The 27187-nt window shown below is 42.8% G+C and overlaps 1 protein-coding gene across 1 annotated transcript; it reads right to left on the bottom strand.

The window, feature by feature from the left end:
* Positions 1-179: 179 nt before the first annotated feature.
* On the bottom strand, positions 180-23788 carry radil2b (Ras association and DIL domains 2b). Its single transcript, XM_029527865.1, has 18 exons — positions 23412-23788; positions 22505-22707; positions 21358-21532; positions 19162-19394; positions 17684-18135; positions 14945-15241; positions 14414-14827; positions 13717-13754; positions 13415-13641; positions 11569-11681; positions 6806-7049; positions 4776-4948; positions 3881-4025; positions 3621-3790; positions 2575-2872; positions 2277-2497; positions 950-1089; positions 180-840 (listed from the first exon to the last, which is right to left on the bottom strand). Exons 1-18 carry the CDS (start codon positions 23579-23581, stop codon positions 747-749), a joined length of 3807 nt encoding a protein of 1268 aa, XP_029383725.1. The 5' UTR covers positions 23582-23788; the 3' UTR covers positions 180-746.
* Positions 23789-27187: the final 3399 nt, after the last annotated feature.

The raw sequence follows: 27187 nt of genomic DNA, 5'->3' as shown, positions 1-27187 counted from the left end.
CAACAGCTATATTCACAGTAATATATAATCTTTAAGATAAGATAAAGCAGCAATAAATCAGTCGACCTCCATGACCTGTATCCTCACTAACTTCAGGTTTTCTTAGGTCACCCATATTTTGAATGTTATTTAGACACACAATTAGGAGCTTTTTGCTGACAGAACTAACAGTTGCTGACTTTATTGAAGTGCTGAAAGTTTAAAATAAATGAGAAAACAAGTCCTTTTGGGTTGGTGTTCATTTGTCACTTGAAATTCAGACTCACACGAACAACATCGACAACGAATGATCAAAGTCAAACAATGTCATCTGAGGCTGAAACTAATTGAAAGTGTGATCTGAAGCCAAACCAAACAGTTATAATGAAATTAAAAGAACTCACGTGCATCAATCCATCAGTAATTAATATAATATCATGTGAACAGCAAGGAAATGACCAAACATGGAGAAGCATAATGTTTCCATCCAAGGAAAGACGAGAGCTGTCATGTTGTCAAGCATGTCTCTGCATTCAACAGAGCACTCCCCAATTTGTCTGCAACACCATTCATGTCTCCAGAGGACGGGAGGACCTGTGTCCCTGGTGCTGTTCTGGGCGTTTTCTGCGCTTTAAATTTTCACCACCTGTTTTTCAGGTGAACCAGAACAAAGCTTTTTTTCACCGCGCAATTGTTGTCGTCCTCCTCCTGCTCCACACTCTCAAATTCAACCAGCTCTACTGTTCACTCCTGAGCTGCTGCTACACTCAGCATTCAGCCTGTATGGCCTTAGCCATCCAGTCACATCTGGCCATGAGTAGCCTCAGTCTGTCCCCTGATGACTGGATCAGCTGCTTCCCACTGACAGGAACAAGGCAGAGAGACAGACACACAGGATCAAGACATGCAAAAAATCTGAGAGCTGAATGACATTTTGAATCGTTCAGATGTGGACGTGAATCTGCTTCACCTCTGATAGTCCAATCCCAGCAGGCTGACTCCATTCACAGCCAGGATCCGGTCACCTGGTATCAGTTTCTCACAGCGGGCTGCAGGAGAGCCCGGGACCACAGCACGAATGAAGACGCCCTTCACCCTGAAGGAGGTGTCCTTGGAGAAGAGGTCAAAAGGTCACTTCATGCAGTCATCAAACTTTCGCCACACACTGAGGTTCAGCAAATACCTGGGCTGGCAACTGTGACATTTACACTGTGATTTATTTTATTTTGTTAGCATGTTAATTTTAGTTTATTAGCAGTGAAGTTAAGTGTAATTGAAAGCTATGACTGTAAATGAGAGACCAGTAACACACTGAAAGTTTAAGAAGGACTTAATAAAAGCCCAAAGGTGATAAAATAAAATCTGTTTGAATATTAAAAAAAAGAAAGAAAAAAGAAACAAAATGTTTTGACATTCATTAACCTTGAAAGTCAAGTTGAACAAAATTGAGAAAATGACAGAATTATCAGTTATAACTTCACAGGCGAAATCGATTGAAAAAAGGATGTCAACTGCCACCAGCAAACTAAAAGCGTGAAAAGAATAAGGCATACAGTTTTTAAACTGAAAAGTAAAGCTGAAGTCTATTAAACCTTCATTCTACCTAATGCCCTTCAGGGGATGATTCAAATGGTTGAAAAATCAGATTGTATTGAACTCGAGGGGAAAATGGCTCTGTTTCTCACTCTATTAATTGACTCAGTAAATATTTTTCTAATGACTTTATGGTCTCAGTCTCTTGTTTCAAGTCCTCAACACAACATGACATTTTTTTTTTTATTTTTTTTTTTTTTGATGGTTTAGAGGAAAACATGCCATAAAGCAGATTATGTATTAGGGTGATAGACTCTGTGATGATGTAAATAAATCACCAACAACCTTAATACAAACTGGAATCAGCCCTCAAACCAATGGTTAAGATCAGAAGGGGTTAATGTGTCACTTCAGAGTGAGATGAAAGGAACAAAATGTTCAAGCTGAAGTAATTCAAGTGAAAACACTGAAAGCAAACTCAGAATGTTTCTGAGCAATCAAACGTCATGTGAACATGACACCAAGTGGCCAAAGGGCTGCAATATATGTACAGATGCTCAGTGTGGTGGAGTAAATCACTAAACCACTAGGTAGCAGTGCACACAAGTTGTGGAACAGCAGCACAGCCACCATGTAACTGTAACCGTGTCAGTGGTGTCACGTCAGTGTGACACAGCCTGAGACTGAACCAGTCAAGCTGCAGCTCTTCCCTCACATGATCATGATGAATTATTGATGACAGTAACGCCATTGTTTTCACTCACCCTTGTGTCAACCAGAGCCAGACCAATTCCTCTTTCACCACGCTCCAGCTCCAAACTAAAAACCTCATTAGTGCTGTCGTCATAATGGTCCTCCTCCTCCTCCTCCTCCTCTTCCTCCTTCAGCTGCTGCCCCTCATCCTCTTTCTTTTCCTTCATATGGGGACAGTCTGATTTCAGACGGTCTACTTTCAGTGCAGACAGACATTCAAACACTAAACCACCTATGAGGGGAGAAAGAAGGGATGTTCAATTAATCATCAGCAGAAGAAAAACCTTGACTAGGGACCTGTGTCTGTACCTTCGTCATGCTCATCAACATCAGAGGAGCAGGGAGGCATCTCTCCGTCAGCCTTCGTGCTGTCCACATGCTCGACGATGTGGGGCGTGTTGGGTGGGGTTAGGAGACAGGAGGCGTCCAGTCCTGACCTCCTTGCATTGCTGCTCGCCTGCAGCTCCAGGTGTTTGAGTTTCTGGGACAAGAGGAAGGCACCGCAGGAGCTGAACTCATTCAGATAGTGGCTGGAAAGAGGAGAAGCTGGGGACCGGGGCAATGGAGGTGATGCAGCAGATGGGGGCGTTTGGTTGCAGACAGTTGCCTGAAGAAAAGAGGCAAATGGCGAAAAAGGAAAACTGCCATGACGAAAAGGATTACGTCAACATAAATATCATTAGCTGCCTTTTCAAGAGATACATGATGATGACAATGAAGATTGACACCACTGTTTTCTTTGCACAATATACTATATGACTTAGTTAGTTTAGCATGAAGGAGATCTGTGAGCTATACAGGTGCTGATCTGTAAGTAATGGTAGGCAGAGCTGAGCAGGCTGTTTCTACAGGGGACGCGTTGGGATGGACGATGCTGTCCTTTCCATTCTCCATCAAGCTCATTCTCACTTGAGTCAGATGTTCATATTAGGTGTCTGTTCCCAGTATCAAAGAGAGCCTTGATGGTATGTGGACGGCTCCAACGCTCATGTCAAGACTGGGTGTACAGGTATCTGACATTGGCCTTCAGTGGATGGATGGATGAAGCAATCCATCTATTTATGGATTACACCAGAGGAAAGCATGTCTAGAAGAGAAGGTGGAGCTGAGGAGGAGAAAGGGCTGATCTCTGTTCATGGTGAACTTTTGGTTTCTTTGGAAAATGTTGCCAAATCTGGACCTGACTCTGTCAAGAGTTGTTCAAAAAAATGAGGCAAAATAACAAATAAAACTGACAGCAGACCCAGAATCTGTGTCTCTTTAGTCAGGTATTAAAGCCTGTAGTACTCATGTTTCCCAACATTTTTCTGTCCAGTGCTGCGAATGACTCATGAATGTTTGTTTGTTTGTTGCACCTGCTGTTCTCTGGTAGCTGAGACTTTGGGCAGCGAGGGAATAAGCTCTTGGAGCTTGCTGAGCTGTTCCCTCAGAGCAGCGTCTCTCACAGTCCCTCTCACTTGGAGCTGGTAACCCCCTGAAGGCAGCACCAGAGGATGGTGGGTGTCAAAACTCTCCAGGATTTCAGCTGAGGAAGCACGGGGACAATCACAGCCACGTAGTCAACAGGAATGAATCTTGAAGATGAACTTAGGCCACATGTTTGATGCTCTCTCACCAGTTCGGTAAGCTGCTGCCTCGTCCTGTGCTGTGGGAGTCCACATGTGTCTGCAGGGGGACGCTGGGCTGTAGAGACTCAGCAGGTGGTTCAGCTGGGCCCGACTCAGAGCAGGGTAGTCAGATCGCAAAGATGTCCAAGATGTCTGCACATTGACATGGAAATGAAAACCACATCTGGTAAGTTGATATAACCATCATCGTCTCGTGAGACCGATTGACTTCATCTTATTTAACAACAACATTCATATTGTTCATATTAATATTGAAATGATTTCTTCTCTATCATAATTACATCTTGTGTCAAGTGTTTTCCATGACTAAAAAGACTTAGTCTGGCAGGACAGTGACCACCCTGAAACAGTTCAAAAGCACCTGGATATTTTAAGGTGGAATGACCAGGACCATGTCTGCATAAACCTCCAAACTGCCGGATGCTGCCACAGACTGTGACGCTGATTTTTTTTTTTTTTTTTAACTTGACCTTTATGCCCGTCTACTCAGCCTTTGTCTATAAGTAATATCTGAGTAATCACCATTGGTTGGATGGCAGTTGAGCTTTGCCTATTGGCCATTTCTCTTTCATGATAACATGATGCAAACATTTTTGATCACATCGTCAAAGGTTAATGGGCGAGGGCCTGCTAGGAGCAGCTATCTCTGACTCACTCTGTTTATTATGTGAAATCGTTCATATCTGTCTCTTCGCTATCTTTTCCATTATGCTGAGATTAACGTTGCATAATGTTCAAATATTTGCATTCATTACAGTGGGCAGAAACTTTCATTTTAATTTTGCTGTCTGTGCTGCAGGAAATTTACTGTCTCGTTTTCTGCAGACAAAATCTCCTATGACCAGGCTAAAGTTAGATACACGGTTAGTGAGTGTGTTTTACCTGCAGTAGATTCTTTCGAGGGGTGGCCAGGAGATTGACAGCTGATGAGAGTGTGTGCGTTTGCTCCAGTGCCATTTCTCCCTGTCCAGCTGTCTCGGCCCAGTCCAGGACCAGGTCCAGATTGGCCCGCATTCGTACGCCTCTGGACCACTGGTAGAAACCTGGCTCTGAGCCTGTGAACACATGAGGAGAAAGGTACGGTTTGCTGCTCCTGCTCTTCTTTGTCCCTTCTTAATCTGACCATGATGTGAACATTTAAAATGTTTACATTTCACCTTTGTTTTTTTATGAATGCTTTAGTCTTAATTTGAAATTTTTGTGCTCTTAGTGTAGTTATTTATTTCATATCAATCTCATGATGAATGAAAAACCATTTCCTGTGTCCCCCAATGCTGTCTGATCATTTCAGAAAATGGTTTTTAATACAAAAAAAACCCCCAAAAAACAAACACCTACTCTTGCAGTTGATGAATCTTTTTAATCTGATTGGTGCTCATTACTAAAATCATCATTTCAACCTGTTGTCATTTTCTGTATTTGTATTAATTGTGGGGAAATGCGACAGCGAAGAAGCTTCACGGTCATGACTCTGAGCAGCCACCAGGGAGCAGGCTGGCCACAAATAAACTGCACCATTCACCCTCAGGCTTAAGGGCAATTAAACCTGTCTGCCTGAGGACTTTGGGAGCAAGCTGCAGAACCTGGCGAGCATCCACACAGGCACAGAGAGAAGAGACGAAGTTCACATTGAAAGGCCCCAGGCTTAGAGTTCAAACCCACAACTTTCTTGATGTGAGCATTGTTGACCGCCGTGTTATAAGTTAAAGCACAACTGATGTAGGTTACAGTAGAGCTACAGTAGTAAATGTACAAAGGCGTAATCAGATTATATGAGCGGTGATAGCAGCATGGCTAACCACGGTACCACTAGGCCACCACAATTCAACACAACTGTCATATTTCTGCCCCTCCTCCTCTTTCTCGCTTTTAGAATACAAGGCAGAATGAATAAATGAAAATGAAAAGGTTCTGTAGTAACAGCAAAATGATCAGAATATGAGGATGATCACATCTTTATAAATATAAACTGCAGAACGAGTATGTCTGAGTTTTTGTTGTAAGAAATGTATTTTGGGCCAAATGTGAACAATAATGCTGACGTTCAGCAAACACGGAGTGCAACTGAGGCTGATGGGAATGTGCTCGTAAACCAAAGTGCTGGATAAACATGAGAGTGGCTTTTTTACAGACTAGTCTGGATGAGATACTTCTCATCCGCCTCATGGTGAGGCTATGATCAGATCCATCACAATCTGGATGAACCAAGCATCAAGCCGCTATAACGTCACTGTAATTTGGCCATTGCCATTTGGTTTACATATCATGAGGAGAGGGTAGAGTTGAGGGTCACCATATGTGCTGCAGTCTTTCAATCCCAGTAGCCACGCCTGATGCATACACAGCTTTACGGTCTAGTTTCCTCTAAATGGGACCATCATTTCAAAAAAGAACATCATGACGTAGTGAAGACTTGAAACTACAGACTGGGACCGTAAGCTCATTTGGAAAATAACTGAGCTAAGAAATCTTATGAGAAGTGGAGCCATTTTCACATAGACTTCAATACAATCTAAATGACTTTTACAACAGGTGGAGTTGCCCCCTAATGGTCGTTAGACTGAATGCAGGTTTAAGGCTCAGCAATGACTTCACCTTAGAGAATGTACAGGGTCTGCATTCATTTTGAATCAGTCTGACCCAGCCATGCGTTAGACTGGCTGACTAGCCACTGACTGAGCACACAGCACTGAGAAGAAGGGATTACTGATTACCTTTACTTTTGCTTTACAGTTCACTGTCAATACTAATCATTTCTGTGTCTCCACTTAAACACAGAGGGATTACTTTTATCTCCAGTCATTAACAGTCTGTATCAAATTGTGGTCGAATTGGTCGCTGTGTGGTTCCTTGTCTAATGTTATATAAAGTAGGTTTGGCTGTAAAAGGTTTGTGTAGTCCTCCACTGGTACCTCGCTCCATGAGTGAGTTGACGAGTGATGCGTTGATGAAGTAGAAGAGGTAGCCAATGAGTTGGGAGGACATTTCTGGATGGAGCTGACAGCCTAACAGAAGAACCCAGGCTTCGTTGAGGACTTCCACAACCTGCCGGACCTCTACAGGGACCTGCAGTCCACTGGTGCCGGTCACCTGCCAGTCCGGACTCTCCCGGAAGGGGTTGCAGTCCAGGAGTCCAGGTAGGATGGGGTACAGGACCTGAAGAGACAGAGGTGTTGTCGTGAAGGTAGCTGTGCAGCTCAGCGACTCAGTGTGAGTGCGGCGCTGCAGAGCGTTCGTCATTCCTGTGGGTCAGTGTGAGGTTGGAAAAGTTAATGTTCTGATCACAGGGGTAGACTCAAACATGTTGCCATCTAACCCAGATTTGAGACCACCCATCCTGCCTCTACATGTCTCACTCTGCTACATGAGTTGATATAAGATTAGTTTTCCTCTCTCTCAGCCAACGGTCGTCACTGCTCCTCAGAGTAAGCCCATACAACCACGGCTTTGTTCGGGTTAATTGTACACAGACATCCCCTCTCCCCTCTAATCCAGCTCTTACACCCACCACACTTCCAAGGCCAGCGCCGCCACATTCCTGAAAAGCTGAATATGGCTCATGTGGGCCTGGCACGGCTCTGCAACAGGACTGCTGAGTGAAGAGTTCTGGAGGAATCCACCCTGAGCAGATCAGCTTACATTTACTGTAAGACGCTGCAGCCAGGGCCGCAGTCGGGGCCACAGCCGGGGTCGCATGAGCAGTGCAATACAACAGCCAAGGCCCCTGTCACACATGAGACAGTTAAACTGGGTGAAGACAGAGCCAAATAATCCTGCTGTGTTTCTGGTTGGAAAATGTCGCTCAGTGGAGCCAAACCAGCAAGGACTCATTCATTCAATAATGCTGGAATTACCACATGCAGTCATGGCTCATATTATCCCAGAGTCAAGGAAGGAAGTTTGTGCTCTCTGTTGTCTGCTTGTTTGTGCATTCATTGTGACGGGTAAGTAAATGCACAGCCTGACCACAATGCTGTAGTAGTGCATGTGTATTCATTACAACGCGTCCTTGGCGGTGGCGCCTTTTGTCTTCCATCATGCAGTAATTACAATTACTTTGATGCAGGGGCACGAAACAGCCCAGAATAAAAAGATTTAAGAAAAAGTTACCGCTGTTTGGAGCTGACGTGAATTTGCTTTGAATGTGGTGGAGTTACTGTCAGTGTCGTCTGCTCTGTCTTACCACAACAAACACTGGCACTGTCCTCGCACAAACCATTAACGCTTGGCCAGGCCAGTCCATCACCTGACGAAAACTTTACCACATCCCTTTCAAAATTCCATCTGTCAGCCCAGATGTTAATCAGGACCTGCTGTGAAGCAACACACCTGGATGAGCTCAAGAAAAGACTGCTCAACAAAGCTGAACACAAACTCTACATAGAAGACAAAGAAGAGTTTAGACCATGATCATGTTTGTCATCTATTTTAAGATTATAAAAACTTCTTTCTGTGAAGAAACCACAGACCTCAGTTTTCTGAAGCTTATATTGAGCTGCTGCACCGTTGCCCTGCCTCTTGGCAGTGCCTGATTCCACCAGCCCAATCCAAACATGGACAAAGAGGTAGAGCGTGTGTGGAGTTGAGACAACAATGCACACAACCCACCTGCCACTCAACGAGGCCACATCTTCAATTCTAAGTTAAAATGTAAGCCTAATGGTAAAATGTGAATAAAATTCACCTCTGTTACATTTTGTCAATAAATGTTATGCTTATTCTATAAATTGACTGGGTAAAATGTAGCTCGAGTAAAAGCTGATTTAAAAAGTTCTTCTGTCCTATTTCCTGTTACTGTATTGCAAATTGATCCAACATGATAGATAGATTGATAGATAGACAATTTTATTATAAAAACGAACAAACTTGAGTTTTAGGTTAAGTACAAGTTGGTGTGTGAATGTCCCTTTTGACCCTGATTTGGACCAAAAATTATCTATTGATCTTCTCGTCATCATCAAAATGTCCAGCAGTTTTTCATTTTCAGAAATCATTGCTTCCTTTGTTCCACAATAGATAAATCACGTTTATCCATCTTTTCCAGACTCCAGAGCCATTCAATGGAAATCCCTTGAATCATCAAAAGTCAGTGGTCAGACGCAGTCTGTTTTCCTCCTAAATGCCTGAATCTACTTTAAGCTCTCAAATGTGCAGCTACAGGTCTTTATTTTTCAGATAAATGAGAAGTAACATGGTCATTGACAGCCACATGCTTGTAACACATGTATGTGTGTGTCATTATATTTGGTTTTGATTAGGTTTCTAAATGTTATTTAAAGCAGGGAGTGAAGAGATCGGCACGTCGGCAGTAAATCTGACCGTAATGCAACATAAAATCAATTCAACATTAAACTTAAATGGAATGCAGCAACCTAAATCTGCATGGCCATACTGTTGTATAGTCCTGGATTATTTATGGATTTACTGACAAACCACATCTGGTAGTCATCAGCTTCACTGGGCAGAGTTGTTGAAAGAAATATATGCTGACTGAGAGGAGGAGTTAGATAACCACATCCTCCTCTCTGAGAAAAATGTGCTGTCTCAAATGAGCAGGACATTTAGGAATATTTAGGTTCCTATAGTTTCCTCTTTAGAGATACAGTATCGTGTTGTTGATGAGTGGGGGAGGGCACGCTGAAGTCCAGTTGGCAAGACACGAGACCTCGGTTTGGCTGCTGCTCCTGTCAGACCAACACTGTACTGATGGTGTCTCAGATGTGGCTCAGTACTGGACATGGATTTCCTTAGTTCTGGCCCTGAGCTCATCAACTGGGCGTAGCTGGTTTGGATCATCCTGGTCATTAAAGGAGGAATGATTTCTGCTTCAGTTCATCTGCTTACTGAGAAGGAGGATGGACTCTTTGATGTCACTGTATGAACTTAAAACTGTCCCCACTCAAATTCGTCCCATGAGTTTGGCGCATCAGTGAAATGACACATTTGGACGCTGTGGCTCCAAGCAAACGCTCTGTTCTCCGTGTGCCAATGCTACTTTTGTTTTGGAGCAGTGAGCCCCATGTGATTAAACCAGTTTAACTACAGTTTGTAGTAACCTGCTCCTTTTTTTATTATTATTATTATTATTTTTTTAGAATTTAGAAAGTTAGCTAGTGCAACTACAAATGATTCTGAGTCATAAAAGAAGTCTTTCCAGTTTTTTTTTTTTCCAATACAGTTCAACTAGCTCCGCCCCTTTTTGTTGCAGCATGACCTCTATGAAGCTAGCCAGGAAGATGCCGCCACAATCTTGTAGTTTATGTACAAAAGCCTAAAGCTGGCTTTACTCAGTGCCCATGCTGTGACATCATCATCACGGATGAACCCTCTGAATCTGAGTCCAATGAAGAATATCATTTGGCTTTCCATAAATAAAATATTCTGATCACATGTACACTATCAATTTTAGAAGTTTACACTAGATTTTTTCACTAGATTTATTCACTGAACTAGATTTATTGTCTGGTTCAACTTTCTTCAGTGGAAACAATTTGCAAAAAGTGCTGCTTCAAAGTAGCTTCCCCTACAATAGTGTCTTGTATGGTCAGCAAGTAAGCGGTGAATTGCTCCTGAGATCAGAAATTCTTCAGGTGATAGAGGGAAATGTTCAGTTCAGATCATATTCTTTTATTTGATTTCATTTACAGAGATTAATAATTACTCAAAAGGCCCAGAGGAAACTCCTTTCAGCAAACACTGTAAACGTGTCGATTATCAGAATTAAAACAGTGCCAAGAGATTTTTGTCACTTGCAGCTTGTTCGCTATAACAAGGACATATTAGTACTGCAATAAGTCATCATATCTGAGGACTCCTCTCATGATTACACTGATGAATACTTTTCTTCTTTTACGCAACCAGCAGTTGCGTGAAAGAACCACTCTTCTTCTGGAGGCAAAGAAAAATCTGTCTCTAACTTTTTTTTGTCTCACATAATCACCTGAAACATACCCAATGAGCTCACTGGGAATAAATCAAAGTCAAAGCCTGTAAAATCGAAACGATTAGCTGAAAGATACAAAGACTGTTAAGAGCTGCAGCGTCAGATATTAATAATAATATCCTTCTCTGGGTGGAGCAGTTTAAGATCTTAGCTTGGTTGGCCAGTATTGGTTGGGAATTATCTGTTCCTGATTATTCCTCCAGTGTCTTATATGGTCAACACATGTCTCTGGGTTCCAGATGAAGTGAAACGTCCCATACGTCATCTGTATTTAATACATCCGTGATCAACTGAAATAATTGAGGCTGAAATGCAAGGCTGCTTTTGCTACACTACTTGATCCCTTCATCTTTCCCTAAAGCACACACACACACAAAGACCCTTGGTGTCCTCCCTCCCATGTCATAATGCCCCCAGTGTAGTCTGGCAGTGCAGTTGATGGGTCCATTAGAAAGCTGTCAGAGCAGCTAACTGGGCTCTTTATTCTTTGCTCACGTCTAATTATTTTCCTTTCTTGAACTACACATCATCATCAGAGAGTGGACTACTTGCTACTCCATTCACTATTAACCTTCTCACAGAGGAATCCGGTGTAGAAATATTTGCAGATCGTTACATTATATGAGTGCGTTCCCATAAAAGTCGAGTGTATGTAGCTGTGAAGTTAACTCATTACACAAACGTACACACCACTATTTAGATGTTGTGTACAGTACTAGGCCGTCATCTCACCTTGGTGATGTAGTATACACACTGCTGGAAGGCCAGCATGATCACCTCCTCGAGAACTGCCATCGTTTCCTCGCTGGCTGAGCGGACACAGGACAGGCGAACCTCCAACATGGCTGCAAAGGATCCAGACATAAATACACACAAGAACAATGGCGTTGCTCCACAAAAAATACTGAATGTGTCTTTAAAGAGATTGAAGAATTTTGTTTTTGCTTTTTGGTGTCCAACCCGATGTTGGGTTGTGGTGGCACCAGACTGAACAGGAACTTCCAGAGGTCCCTCTTTTGAGCCTGACAGGTCCAGGGGCCTTCATTGGCCAGTTGGGATCTGTTATCCTTCCATCAAGTTCTGGGTCTAATCTGGGTCTCCTTCCAGTTGGACGTGCTGATCTGACCTCAAGCAATCCACAGATGAAGTAAATGTATCTGTGATCTAATTCTCAGTGACAGTTGGAAATAAGACCAGCTGATGAAATTGACAGCTTCTGGCTCAGATCCCTCTTCGCTTCAATGGTCCAATGCAAAAGTTGCATTATTGGTGATGCCCCACCAAGCTCCTTCTAAAAAACTAGAAGGGTTCAATCCATCATTTACCAGCAGAGAACCACGAACTTCGACACTGAGACAATGTCACTCCACCCAGTAACTTCATACTCGGCTGAGTCGACCTTCAGTGTGAACTTCTGATCCATTCTGATTCAAACAGGATTGGGGAAAATCATTCACTTTCATGGAGTCCATTGCCCATTGGACTCATCTTTGACTTTGTGTGCCTTCACTCATAATAACACCTCTCTCCCATGTGACATGGTCATAAGCCTTATCCAGACTGGTTAGTATTCTGCCGAAGAGCTAGTTCTTCATGGATAAGACAATGGCCAGAACCTAATTTCGATCACCCTGAAAAACAAATAATTGGAGCATAGTGATTTCTCCAAACTCCATGTGACATTGAGGAGTTGTGTCTAAAAGACAGGACGTCCACAGCTGCCCTGCCACCGAGGAGCTATGGGATGTGTTGTTATTTGTGTTCAAGAGCTCCTGAGAGTTCTCTTTGCTGCGCACAACAATGTCCCCAGAATGAAGTAGAAGATCTCTCCGGATGTGTCAAGTCCTGCTATCCATGTCTGAAGGTTTGCCAAAACTCTTTGAGAGGAACTGAAAGTCCTCAATCACCCGGTGAGGATCAGTCTACTATTCTGCCCTATGTCCAAGGCATGTGGCTGTAGTCCTGATGATCCGACCCTGAAACCCATCACCAATCTTTGGACTAAGGTGTTGTGGCAGTGCATAAAGAACTCATTTATACTTAATGATGTTTGCTATTTTCAGTCCATGACTAAATCCCTAAAACAAATTGGGCCCATTCTCAGGTTTTTTCATCTCTGGAGAAGAAGTTTTCCAGTGGGACTTAGTTTTCCGCCGCAACCAAACCCTCTCCAGGACACTACACAGACCCAAGAAGTCCTGATACTTTGAGCTGTTGTTGAGAGCAGTCACAGCTTGACACACAGTCAAGGCCTCTTCTTCCCTCGGCAGATAACACAGCAGGGCTTAGCTAGGAGCTCGTGAGCTGCTTGAATTCTTTGTAAGTCAGAACTATGACTACGACTTCTGTATTCTGTTAGCTGTCCTTTATGAGCTGTGCAAGGAGCTGTAGAAAAAAATGCTCCTCGTGAGGAGGAACATGTTTTCTATTTAGATCTGAACTTTTAACTCACAACTTTTTGCACACAAGCATTTTACATCTGTAATTAAAATTCATTATAGGAATGACTTTGATGGTGATGATGATCAAGGTGATAAAAGAAAATGATGTAAAAGTGCAAGATTGTTGTTTAACATACTTAAGGTCTCTGTCTCCTTGCTTTCATCATCTTCCCTTTCTTCAACCTCCTCCTGTCCTTGCTCCATTCTGGTTCTCCACTCCAGGATAAGAGGTAGCTGGTTCTGGATGAACTGCAGTAGTTCCAAACTGTTGGACATCCAGACCATGAGGGGACGCAGTCCTGAGATGACCTCATGCAGGCTGAGAGGCTGGGGGTCCTCTGAACTTGAGTCTTCATCAATGAGACTGCGGGACAGGGGGAAAGAGCTGTGAAAGCTGAACTGTGACAAAAGAGAAAATCAAACAGTAAAGTCCACTTACGCTTCAGGTTGAACTGCTGCTAGTTTCTTGGTGTGATCCTGGAAGAAATTAAAAAAAAAAAGGGAGGAAATAGGAAATAAGACACTTATAATAAAAAGAAGTACAAACTTGAGAAAAGCTGCATAAAAGCAACTGTACTGTAACATGTCCATAAAAGAATTTCCAGGATTTGTGTCACCACTCAGCCAGTATGATCTGCATTTTGTTACTCTAATAGAAAACAACGGAGCTCTTCTTGGTGATAATCTAGACTTTGGAACAGCCAATAGAAACCAAATTGTGATAAAGCTGCAGCATTCTCTGTATTGTACTGAAAACAAAATTATAAATCATCTCCGACATAACACTGTCATGGATAGCAGTGTTAGCAGTTATCCGTTCACACACTGAGAAACATCAGCAAGATAGCGTCACGATTATCCATTTTATAAATGTGTCTAAGTCTGTTTGTTGGTTTGTTTGTTTGTTTTTTTTTTTCAACAAAGAACAAAGTTCACTAGCTTTGTGTTCATCAGAGCCTTTCACAAAAACTGAACCAAAACAGTTATGATGGGAGCTGTGGAGCTTGAAGACATTAAAATAAATCTAAAGGGAAGAATCAGGTGTTGATTTCTGGTTGATTACTGAGCACAGTGTCTTGATTCATTTATTGGTGAAAATATTGATTGCAGATAAACTTCCTTTAATCCCAACTCACCCACATGACTCCCTGAATTCCACTGGCTATGAGCAGCAGGAGCCTGCGCAGGTCTGAGGTGTGGAGACACGTTGACGAATGTTGAATGCACATGGACAGCAGAAGCGCTGCAGTCAGCACTGGTCTGTCTGTCACTCCGCCACTTCCCGTAGAAATGATCTCCCTGACGATGCGATCCTCGTCCTCTGTGTCATAGTTCAGAGTCAGGCTGTGGCCGTCGGGGGATTTTAAAAACGGAGGGCCTGCGCTTAGGGCCTCTTTGCTGCTCAGGCTCAGGAGGTCAGTGAAGGCTGATGTGCAGGTATTGCAAAGGATCGTGTTGGTATTGTGGCTGGCTTTAGCAGCAGAGGAGCTGTGTCCCAGCATCCAGGGGACAGGAGACAGGCTGGGCTTAGAGGCAACACTGCTCGCATTCTTCATTTACAGGAAAGATACAACAAAGATAAAAATGTCAGTGAGATGTCTGAGGGCATGATTTATTGTGTGTATATGGTCTAGACTCATCTCCACATGTGTGTCCAGTAGTTTCACCTTGTGCATCAACGCCGCAGGATCCTTGAACAGAAACAGGTAGTGTTGTCCCATCCCGATAACATCACCAGGATTAAGTTGTACTTCATCTCTCAGCACTTCACCGTTCCTTGTGACCACAGCATCTTGACCAGGCCAGAGCATCATGGGACCGCTGGTGCTACGTCGACGGAGGCAGCAGTGTCTTTGAAGAATGTCGGCGGCAAACAAGAGGATTTTGGGCTTTGACCCATCTTCACGATCACTTTTTCGTCCAATTAGAGTCTCCAGTCCCAGAAGCAGGTAGATGATGAAGTCCTGCGTGGAGACAGATACAGCATATAATCTGAAAAAAAAAAAAAAAAAATCCTCCCTTGGTGCTGTCTTTGTGTAGCTGTTCCGTTCATTCAGGGGGCGGAACAGTGTTGCAGTGGCAATCATCACCTCACGACGATGTGATGATGATTTATGTTTACTCCAGCTCTCTGCCACAGTCCAATGGCCCGGCCCGCAGGCCTGAGTAGCCCTGTCTAGACCGGCGACCTGTCTAGGGTGAGCCCTGCCCTCGCCAAATGTCAGCTGGGAATGCCCCTCACACTATTTTTGCTGTTTTCATTCCAACTGCAGGTTTTGATTTGTCACTCCAGACAAGCCTACAAACATCAGTGCGGTCATAAAGGCCTTGATTAGAGGAGAAAGGGGAGAACATGAAAACTCAACACAGAAAGGCTTCAGGGCTGGAAACTGAAGCCACAACCTTCTTATTGTGGAGCAGCACCGCTAACCACTATGCTGCGATGCTTTGTTCAGGTCAGCTTCCACTAATATTACACCACCATGCTGCCCTGAAATGTCGCTAGTTCATATTATTTTGCATGTGAAACTTCTGGTTAATAAGTTCCCATATGATGATTCATCGTTAAACAACTAACTAAAGAAGTGTTATAAAGTGGTTGAAATAAGATACAATATCAAAATATGATGAAATAATATAGTATAATGAGATGCAATTGTACACATTTTAAAAAGTTCAATCCTGCATGATATGTTATTGGCATACTTTTTATTTTTAAGTGCATTTACTTTGACTTGGAACATTTTTGCATGGCCATACTGTTCCTTTAACTTAACTGAATGATTTCAGAAACTGATTTTTTAACTTTCTAGGCATCTTGGTCTTAAAACAGAAAGGTATTTGTGGTTAAAAGAAAGAAAAAGTAAAAAACTGAAGTGAGACTGGCCCAATATATTCTTGCATCAGTCACTGAAAAAGGAAACCAGAGACTGAATAATCATTAGTTTGACCTGCACCTACACAACAGCCTGTTAGTTAAAGGTCCAAAATGATCATGTGAATATATGAGAATTACAGTTCTTATGTAAGCCTGATTAAACAAAGACTGGTGGATAATCTCAGTGAGTGAGAACAATGAGCAGGATTAATATGTTTGACGTTTTCTGTGTAATATCGGGGCAGATTTAACTGAACAAACGCACAAATAAACTCCCTATGATAAAACCCTCAGATTCTTTAGAAACAAGACAAAGTAACAATCACAGCGCACGTGTGTGTGTGTGTGTGTGTGTGTGTGTGTGTGTGTGTGTGGCTGCTCACTGTTAAAAGTGCCTGTAATCACTCAGGAAGCAGGGCCTGGTTTGTCTTTCTGTTTCCTGATCAGTGTTTTTTCTACTTTATAACCTTTTACATCATGATTGTCCAACAGTCTCTTTTTACACTGGGACAACACGCTGTGCTCGGGAAGTACAAGATATAATTCAGTCTGTTTTGTCCCGATACACTGAATAAATGGAGATTTCATAAAGAAAGCAGTGTTTATTTGGTTGTGTGCCATCTGCCAAGATACTGTTGCTTCACTTTCTGTTCTCATACAGGGCCATTTAAAGTAATAATGGTGCAAGACTTAAGATCAAAACTCAAAACAATCTTTTTAAACAATAGCTCTTTGATTGAAGTTGGCACCCCTCAAGTTTTAGCAGCCTTTGACAGCTGAAGCTAAGTTAATTACACTGTTCATTACTTTTAATGTGGTAACTCTGTTATTCCAGCACTTAATACCTACATCATTTTGTACTTAAAGGCTCAAGTTAATTCATATCCTGGAGGAACGGGAGGAAAGATTGTTCAGGTAATACTTGGCATATAAAGGAACACTGTGACAGGTGTCATATCTTATTCTAGCATTTCCATTTAATCTAATTTAATTGGATTGTAAATATTTCACATTTTATTCACACCCTGTCCATTTTAAACACAACAAAATTAAAAGACAAAGGGAGTCTGTTAAAAGTACCACTGGGTGGAACTGCTGAGTGTGCATTTCCCAAATCAAAAAAGTACTGGGCACAAATGCTAACCTTTAACAAGCATTTCACAGCAGTGTATTTATTTTTATTTCTTTTTCATTTGTTTAAGCAGTGAATTATCAGTGTGATTAAAAATCTCATTTATAAAACTGTTAATGTAACCTTTAAACATTTGAGCAGGTTTACCATATGCTAATAGTTGATTGCTCATCTGAAGAGTTGACTGAAAAGTCTAGTCTGAGTTTTTGCATCTTGGCTGTTGAGTTGTTGATTGTGAGCAGTTCAGTGCCCTCCACAGTGAGACGGACACGGCGGCCACGTTAATGCTTCCTGAACGGAGAATGCTTGGCAGACCTGATGCTTGTTATGACTGCGGCACTATGACAGTCAAGCTTGAGCAATCAGTCAGTAGTGGCGTGTGTGTGAATGAGATACCTGTGTGGGGCTGCAGCCCTGCAGCAGCAGCAGGTAAGGACAGTTGTGAGGAGGGTGAATGGTGTACTGTGTGTTGTTATCGTCACTGCTCTCCATCTCCTCCCTCTGCGACTCCTGTCCTCCGTGCTTGCCTCTTGGCTTGGACGGACAGAGGGTCTCTGTTTTGGCCTGGGACCCCTGGGGGGGAGCTTTCAGGCTGTGAATGTGATTCTGTTCTGGGCTTATTTTGGAGCTTTCTGAGATCTGCGCTGGCATTTGATTCAGGCTCTCACTTAGATCCTTGGCACATGTTTCGCGATTTGTGTCTTGTTTGGTCCCAGTGTCAGAATCTAAAAGGTCCATCTCACTTTTGCTCCTCCAAAGTTTGTGGTTTCGACCCATAGTTCTGTCTATGAGGGTGGAGGTCACTCTGGAGCGGCTCTTCTGCAGCTTGCGAGCCTGGGCATTGATACCTATCAGGGAGATGAACAAACAAAAGAGAGAGTCGGGAAATGCTGTCAAAATAATATGCTAATTGAGCGGCTTCACACTGAGCACTAGGGAATAGAGGAATGCAGTGACAGGGCAACACCTGTTTTTTTTTCCTGAGGTGTGTGTGAGCCAGTGTGCACTGGGTCATTTGAACATCATGTGAGTCAACACAGAGAAGCCCCACACAGACCTCAGGAAAACAGAGCTGAGTGGAAAGAAAGACAAAGCTCATGGAAAGAAGAAGAAGGAAAAAAAAAAAAGCGAAGTTCATCCACACAGCAGGCATCCGCAGGCTGGCACTGATAGAGGCTATCCCAGGCCGCCTCATTCATAAATGCCAAGCACAAACAGGACACACTCTCACACCACGGCCACAGCTGTGTCAACCTCAGCCGGGGCTCCAGGACAGACAGACAGGAGGACTGACAGACAGAGCAGGGGACAGACAGTGGTCCACCCTTTGCATTAGCACAGCCATGTAGCGTTTTTTGTTTTGGTTTGGTTTGGGTTTTTTTTTTTTTTTTTTTTAGATGTGCCTGTGGAAAGTCTGGGGCATTTTTCTGTTCTATCAGTCTTTGTGTATAAAATTGGAGAGGATATTTTATAGAACTGAGTTTGAACACTGAATTATAACTGAGAAGGGTATCTTACTGGAATCAGTCTCATTAAATAACAGGGGGTGATTTAACCTTTACGTTTCTGAGTCTATTGTAATGACAGTAAAAATGAAACACAAGCCCAAATCTGTCACAGAAATTGAAAAGAACAAACAGAAAGAAATTGTCGACCTATTAAAATACATTTTGGTCTGTGTGGCTTGGATGATTTTCAGTGGAAAAATAGTGGGCCAATAAACCACATTTTTACTGTGAGAACCCTAAAAATGGCTTAAATCCTGACAATACAGACTTTATTTCATGGTAAAGGCTCCACCATGAATCAGGATGTGGTGTGCTGTGAAATGATCAGTCCCTACAGCAGCATAAGGCTAAAGGCCGTCACTCTACCAGCAGTGACAGTGTCTTTGTCTCTCGACGTCTTCTCCTCCACTGAGCTCCTCCTCTGGATCTCGAACCTTCTCGCCAAGCCCTCTCTGGGTTTCCATAGTGACTGCAAGAGGAGGGGCTTCTCGTTGTCGCCGACAACTCTGAATCCTTCAGTCTTCCACTGATGCGGCCCAATTGAGCCAATGGCATCACAGAGAACATATGACTCTGACTCCTCCTTTCCCAGGCCATACCTGTGCGACATAGCCAGATACACGTAAGCACCAAAACAGATCAAAGGCTGGGAAAACTTGATTTAGCACTGAAAAAATGTGTGCACATTTCAAACCTCTGCTTTCTTGAACTGTAAATCACCAAAGACACCACATCTACTCTCCTGGAACTGACTGATCATCATCCACACCTCCACACTGTCTAACTCAAATTAAAAATATGTGGCATCATTCTAAGTGACTAATGACTGGAATTACATGCATCTTAGTGCATAGGTCTGCAAAAAAACAAAAAAGCATATCTAATAGCTACTATTAATATACATGTTGGTGCGTAACTGTCCAACATTTCTGATTACTCGTTAGCGTAAAAGACTGGAAATAAAAGTGAGCTACAGCACTGTTACCATTTTGTGCCTGACTCAGTCCCATTCTAAAATTGAGCAAAGAGGTGGGGTGTGTGAAGCTGAGACATGTCACTTGTCATCAAAGATTTGAATCCCTGATATAATGTCATCTGATTTAAGTTTGGTGAAATTTTATATAAAACCTTAGCCTCATTAAGGAGGAAACTAGCTCCAGATGATTTTTTTTTTTGTATCAGGTTGTAAACATGATAACATCTGCTGAGCTCATTGTTTGAACCGGAGTCCAGCGGGCTGTAGAGGAACTGCAGGCTTTTTCACTTGACCATTATCCAGTAGTTGCAAACAGCCCCAGCGGCTGCTGTTCAACTAAAGTTACAGACTTCCTACACAAACCACAAGCTGTAAACACAATATTGACTTGTTTTTACATTACAAAGCTAACACACTAAGTATGTTGGCAAACAATTGGTTATTGCATTACTTGTAGAGTTCACACCAGGTTTAGTCCTGACAACCCACAACTTTAATGCTACAATGTGCATATTTTGGAGGCCTGGCCCACAGGCTGGCAAGCTCACTAATACTGAATTGGCCAAGGCCAAAAAAAAAAAAAAGAAAACACACTCACACTAAGAAAAATACATTTAAGACATGGGTGAAGGTGTTGGCAGAGTGTAACAGGGAAGAGAGAAGGGGGAGTGGAGGGAGCAGAGTGGTTTGTGTTCAAGCCTCATACCAGTGCACGCTACAGATCCAAAACTTTTACATTGTATTTTAAATGCTGTTAAGCTTAAGACCAAAATAATGAGCTAAAAAATACATGAACGCCTCATTGAGTAGAGCTAAACTGTGTGCCATTATCAACCAAAAAATACGAATTCATGCAAAAACCTTAACTGTGCAAACGTTTACATCTACCGGTGACTCGCGAGAGGATTGTTTCCTCATGCTAATCAAAGTAAAATGTTATCATGGTATTCCATTCAACTAGCACTAGAGACAAAATGTTCCAATATACTTCATGTATTTGCTAACACATTACTAACAACCAACAATGTATGCAGATGCCACTGCTACAGTGCAGCCTTCACAGAGAGAAGAGAAAATGATTCATTCTTTCCTCTACAAGCTGAAATCCTCTTGCATTGAACATTCCATTATGTTTTTGGCTGAGACGTAGGCAAACCCTGACAGACATTCACCCTGTGGAGAGGCTGCCTCTGAGCCGTGGCCCGCACTGGTTGTCTCTTACACAGATCTATGGTTTGCTTCAGACCTTTTCAGAACTACTAAATGAACTATTTTGTACTCCAAACAAACACACACACACATACACTGTGCATTATGCTTCAATTATAATAAACTGGAAAAAATCTAACTTGTTTGTCTGCGATATACCGACATGACATGTTAACCTTTCATCTGTTGCCAAACTTCTGTGAATCAAAAAGAGTCCTGACTGATTTATATACAAATGATGTGGCACAAAGATAAACTGCAGCAGAGAGAGCCTTTGCATGGATTCATTTTACCCTGAATAGACGCACAGGGACTCACATATACACTGTAGCAGGCAGACACACACACACACACACACACAGATAACATGATTTTACCGTTCAAGGGCCTCTTTAACCAGTTCTTTGGCACTGGAGTGTGTAGTGGCGAGGACGCTTTTATAGTGAGCTCCTTCACAGATTTCAGTTCCAAAGATCTTCAGGATTCCTGGAGCAGTGATCTGATTGGAAAGCTCAGACGGGTCATCCTCAATCAAAGCATCTGCAGAGATCACTACAGAACATGGGAACAGGGGAAATGCGATGTAACGTTTGGGCTTCACTTGTTGTTCAAGAGCACATTAACAAACAGTTATGATAAGCTACAGTACACAGCACAAATAAGTTAACTGACTGCTCGAGTTTGGACTCTAGAAAACTAAAAAGGCAGATTTAGAACTGAAGAGCCTGAAAAACCACAGCCTCTTTTACACAGATCAAAAAAAAACAAAACAAAACAAAACATTCTGAGCTCAATGTGGGCATGAAAAAAACATAACTGAAGCACATCTGATACACAAAAAGGCAAAAAATAGCAATAGAGGAGAATTTATATCAAATTCAATTAGAAATTAAATAACTTTCCCCTGAAGGACTCAATGTCTCTAAGTCTCCTCATTGAAACAAATATAATACATTCATTATGCATCATTCTTCACTGTGAACTATGTTATCAGTTTGTGTACAATGAAACAGTTATGCTGCACCAACAGGACCAGAGCCATTCAACCCCCCAGTGAGGAAATCTAGCAGTCTACGTGTGTTATGACATTTGTTTGAAATTGTATAGTCAGGCAACAGAAGCGCTGCACTGCCATGGATCATAGCTATTTATGTCTGAAATTTAGCTTTTAAGACTGTCTGAAGAATGGTGTGGAATGGGTCATTGTGGCATCATAATCCAACCCATGACATCACAAATCAGTCCCTCCTTTTTCACTTTTGTTGTTTCACAAATGTCAACTAAACCCCGATGACATCATCAGTGCTGTTTTCTCAGAATACTCCCCAACTGACCATCATTTGTCCAAAAAAGTAAAGATAATTAATAAATCTGTGTAATTCCACTCCAGCAACATTCCAAAAATTATTCATTCATATCCTATAGTCAATTTGGCACTAGCAACCTGATTCTGTGTCTTCCCATGAAGACAAACAGCCAGTCCAGCTAATATGTTAGGAGAAGGGTAGTGATAACGGGACGTACTGCTGCCTTTCCGGCCTTGGATAGACAGTGACGACCTGAGACCTGCCGTCAGAGCCATGGAGCCTGAGCTGGAGGTGGGGCCACGGAGGAAGACCCCTGAGAGGCGGTTGGTATGGCGACGGATGCTGTCCTTGCTGGGCTGCCTGATGGCCACCGCCTCAGCAGACCTGCTGGTCGATAAACTGCCAGTGGACGAGGATGATCTGAACAAGAGAGGGAGAGTCTTCAATCAACACCTGCTGTCCAAGACATCGAACTCCCACCAGCAGATCTGTATCTTAGCGATTGCCTCCAACATCCTTAAGAGGAGGAAAAGACCACAACTGCAACTGATGGAACAGCAAATGGATAAAGCAAAGTTCAATAGAAGGAAAATACAAAGCATTAGTAGCACAATAAACTGTGGATTCATTCTCATACACCCCACATATCTTGCTACAGTGCAGTGTGTACATACATGTGTCCCCAGCACAGTGCCGTCCAGTCTGTCTCACCTCTTTCAGCTTCCTTCAGTGCATGAATGAAATAATGAAGTGTTGTTTACTCTAACCAAGCTGATAAGCTACTTATAGCTGTGGTTCAAAGGTTCTCTGCAGTTAAGCCACCAATTGGACGTAAAAGATTTTAAACTTGTGATCGAGGATATTGGACCTGCACGATGGAATGATGATGATGATGAACACGTAGGGATGATAGGTGACGTTTTTAGTTTACAAAATCTTAAAGTCTGTTACTTCAGATGAACTTCCTTTTCCTCCCAACTGCCTGGTGTTGTTTAATTTGTTCCTATGCGCAGAATAAAACAGTAACACTTTCTCGACAAATGTAACACAAAAGTTCTACTTATTGTCAAGGCAGTCATCACAAGTGGAGAGGTTGTGTTTACTGTCCAGTTGTTCGCACTCACTGCTGAGAGCCATTACTGGTCTTCCTCCCCAGCCTGACAAAACGTCTCTTCGGAGGGGCAGCAGAGAAACTCGGTGGTCTCGGTGGTCTCTGGTTCATTCCTGTCTGGTCCACCTGGGTGTCTCTGTTCGAGCTAAAAGCGCCACTGAGGACAGAGAAGACTCCCACCATGTCCCACGGCTCATGCACGCAGACAGCCCGGCTTCATTCCTGGGATGCTTCCTCCAGGAGAGGCTGCAGAGAACCGCTCCGCCGCCGATCCACTTCACGCACTCCGCAACAGGCACTGCAGATGTTTCCGGCCCTCATCCAGCTGTCGGGTCTGCTGTGCCCACGCTGTCCAGATAGTCCTGCGGGGATAACCAGCGCTGTGTCTGATCAAATGGGGTAAACAGTGTTGAAACAGTCTCACTGCGGTCACAGTCACATCATATGTGGGTCGGTGTCCGCGTGTAGCAGGAGGAGGCACTTCGTTTCAAATTCATAACGAACGCGCTCTCCAGATGTGCATCCACAGCGCAGCTGCCTGGAGTAGCCAAGTGCACGCACCCCCGCCCATGCATACACTGTCCCTTTCAAAATAAAACCGTCCCAGAGGTGGTGCCCCCGCTCCAAACACATCCAGAGGGGGAGGACTCCGCCTGTGGGAGAAAAACGCTTCTCCTGTGCGCCCGGAACCGACTGAGAGAACCAAGCCGCCACGCATTCACGACTCCATCTTCTGGCTGCGCACAGATCACAAGTGAAAGGCTCCTATTCGTTCACATACTGTGAATTATGTCACCACACGTGGCTGAAGTCAGTCAGAGTGGATCGACAAGCAGGAAATAACTTTTGGTTGAGGTAAGAAGTTTCACATGTGCAGCCTCATAAAGTGGAGTCCTGAAGATGAGCCCTTGAGCAAGACGCCAAAATCCTACCAGCAGATCTGCGCCTCTTCCTGTGACTCTTGCATCCCGAATGCAACATGCAACAGCAACACTTTGACTTTTGGTCGAAGGTGGCCTAAATTACAACCAGAGCCTCTGTTTCCCATTGAGGAAATTGCTGAATTCGTTCTTTTTTTCATTCAGTAGTTGCGCCATTTGTTTTTCAATCTCCATACTCCTCCTTCCTGTGTCACAATTTATACCTTTACTATGTCAGTAACTTTACAGTTTAATGATATATATACTGCTACCAGGTCTACTGATGCTCTCACACACTGAACTAATGCCAATGTTGGTAGCGATGGTAAACTCTCATTTCTAAGGCTTGCTAATAGAAAAGTAATTAAGTATTGATTCTGTTGTCATTAAGTGCTGTAGGTTCTCCATTTGACCACTGGATGGCGAGCTTTCCCCTGGAAAAACCTGGACAAGGCGTGACGAGCTGAATTGTTTCTTACGGGTCCATATACAGGTTGACCTTGTTGAGCAGCACAATGAACAACAATGAAACAATTACCATGATAATCATGTTCTAATACAGCAGCAGCAGCAGCAGCAGCAGAGTGTAGATGGAGCTTTTTGTCCATTTGTTCTCATTGAGGAAACAGAGGAAGTGCCTTCAATGAAGTTACCCTCGAGGCTTCATGGGGTTTTAATCATTTATATCTTCGAAGATTCATTGCTTTATCTCCAGCGGGAATCAAACAGTCAGTGAGCCCCAGGCCATCCTGACCCAGCGCGGAGAGATAAACAGGCTTACAGTTCTGAGGCAGAGCTGGGCTTTACAGGCTCCACTTGCATAACGTGACACCGCTGATGACTGCTGCTGAGGACTTGTGACAGTTCCTGTGGCATAAATAAATACACAGGTCTTCCCTCACTTGGCACGAGTTAACGTCCTGCAGGTCTTCATTTATCTGCATTGCATCAGAAAGGATCTCTAGCTAATTTTGGACCCAAAAGCACTGGTCTCTGGGCCAAGGTCATCTCCTCATGGAACAGAAGGGCTTAAAGTCTCGTAATCAGATCCCACGTTGTAAGATCCTCTGCAGCAGGAGACCCAAGACTTATCAAAGCCCAGTGCCTGTACAGCCTATAAGACAGGAAAAGCCAGCGCAATGCAGTGTTATGTCAGTGCTGTGAAAGTTTGCAGATGTTCCCATCAAGAGCAGACAGAACTCATTTGCTCTTTCCATTTTTAATAAGATAATGACATAATGCCCCATACGCTTCCAAGCTCCTCGTCTTTCATCCAAATTTTACATGAACTGACTTGCCTGCGAGTGAAGCTGTGACCGTGTAATTTTAGTTTGATCTGGCTAAAAGATTACTGAGAACTGACATTTTATCTCAGCAGATATAGGTCTAAATCTAAAAGCACAGAAATGCAACTTCAAACCAAAAACAGAGGGAGGCCTTGTGGCTCTCATTCATGTGTGATGTTAAGCATGTTCAGTCACATCTCCAGAGAAAGAGGGTGGAAATGCAGTTGTTACAGAAACACACTTTTGAAATAATGTTAAACACACTTGAAAGTGACCTCAAGTAGAAACAAAAGGACATGTCTCTTATAAGGATAGGGATGTAAAGTTACACACATACATATTGGGTTTACTTCTGTTACATATTTATTCGTTCAAATTACCCATTCTGTTATACAGATGTGAAATAACAATACACAGAGGGAATTAACTTGACCACATATATATTTAACACATGAAGGAAAAAGAAAACAATGTAAAACATTATCACCATTACTTAAAATAAGCCAAAAATAAAGTTACTTGGATTCTTTTTTTTTTTTTTTCAATACTCGCACTCAAATTGCATACAGAATCAGTCTCCCAAGCTCCACCTTCCAAACCACAATGAGACTTCTTGAGACTGTTGGTAAATGATCGAAATCTATTTTGCTGTAGAAAAAAATTTTATGAAGTAAAATTTGAAAACCTACGTTTGAAATTAAGACAAAAAATAGAAAAATATGTCTTTCGAAAAGGGGAAAAGGGCCAAATGCTTCAGCATCATGAGGTCTGTCCAGCTACACACTCGGCTTGACTTTCTTGAAGATACTTAGTCATGTCAGTCATGTCTAGTTGGAGATAATGTGGTTATAAATTTCCAATTTGTCCCACACAATTCATGTCAAGAAGAGCCATTGGAGAGGCCCTCTGGTTTGACTATTGACACCTTTAACACACATTCTACTGTCATTAGCTCCGTGCACGAGGTAGTCCATGGTGACGTCTTCAAATGTGGGGGGCTGACTGACTCTCGCTCATGCTGTGATTTATCTTTCACTAGATATTTTTGGGAAAAGTCACACATGCTGTGGGTTGGGAATCATTTTTAATATATTCGAAACAAAATTAGCTTTGCGACAGAAAATACACTGGACTGTTGTTCAGGTGCAGGTCAAAAGCTGCATACAATTAGAAATGAAAGGTCGTAACCAAACTGAGGAAGCATCCATGTGAAAGAAAAGACACATAATAATATTTCCATTCACAGTCAGCTGAACATGAAAATCCCAAATACACTGTATATTCAGGCACAGGTGCTGACTTGTACCTTCAGGACCACAGATCTGCTCTTATCCAGCTGATATCTGTATTACAGTGCTGGATCGACCGTTCCTATGAAATGCTTTACCTCACTGTACATTAGCCATTGGGCAAAGAACCTACAATGTGATTTTAATGAAGCTTGTTAACCTGTTAGAGAAGTGACGCACAGTAAATCAATGTGAGAGGGAACTAAAGCTTAAGTCAGTAAAAATTAGTAATGTAGTCAGTTAGAAAAGCGACGGTCCACTGATTTTGCAAATGGAGCTCGGTTTTCTTTATGA

The sequence above is a fragment of the Echeneis naucrates genome, chromosome 19 (genome assembly GCF_900963305.1).
Source record: "Echeneis naucrates chromosome 19, fEcheNa1.1, whole genome shotgun sequence".
NCBI classification, from domain to species: domain Eukaryota; kingdom Metazoa; phylum Chordata; class Actinopteri; order Carangiformes; family Echeneidae; genus Echeneis; species Echeneis naucrates.
This window is presented reverse-complemented; position numbering and strand designations above follow the sequence as displayed.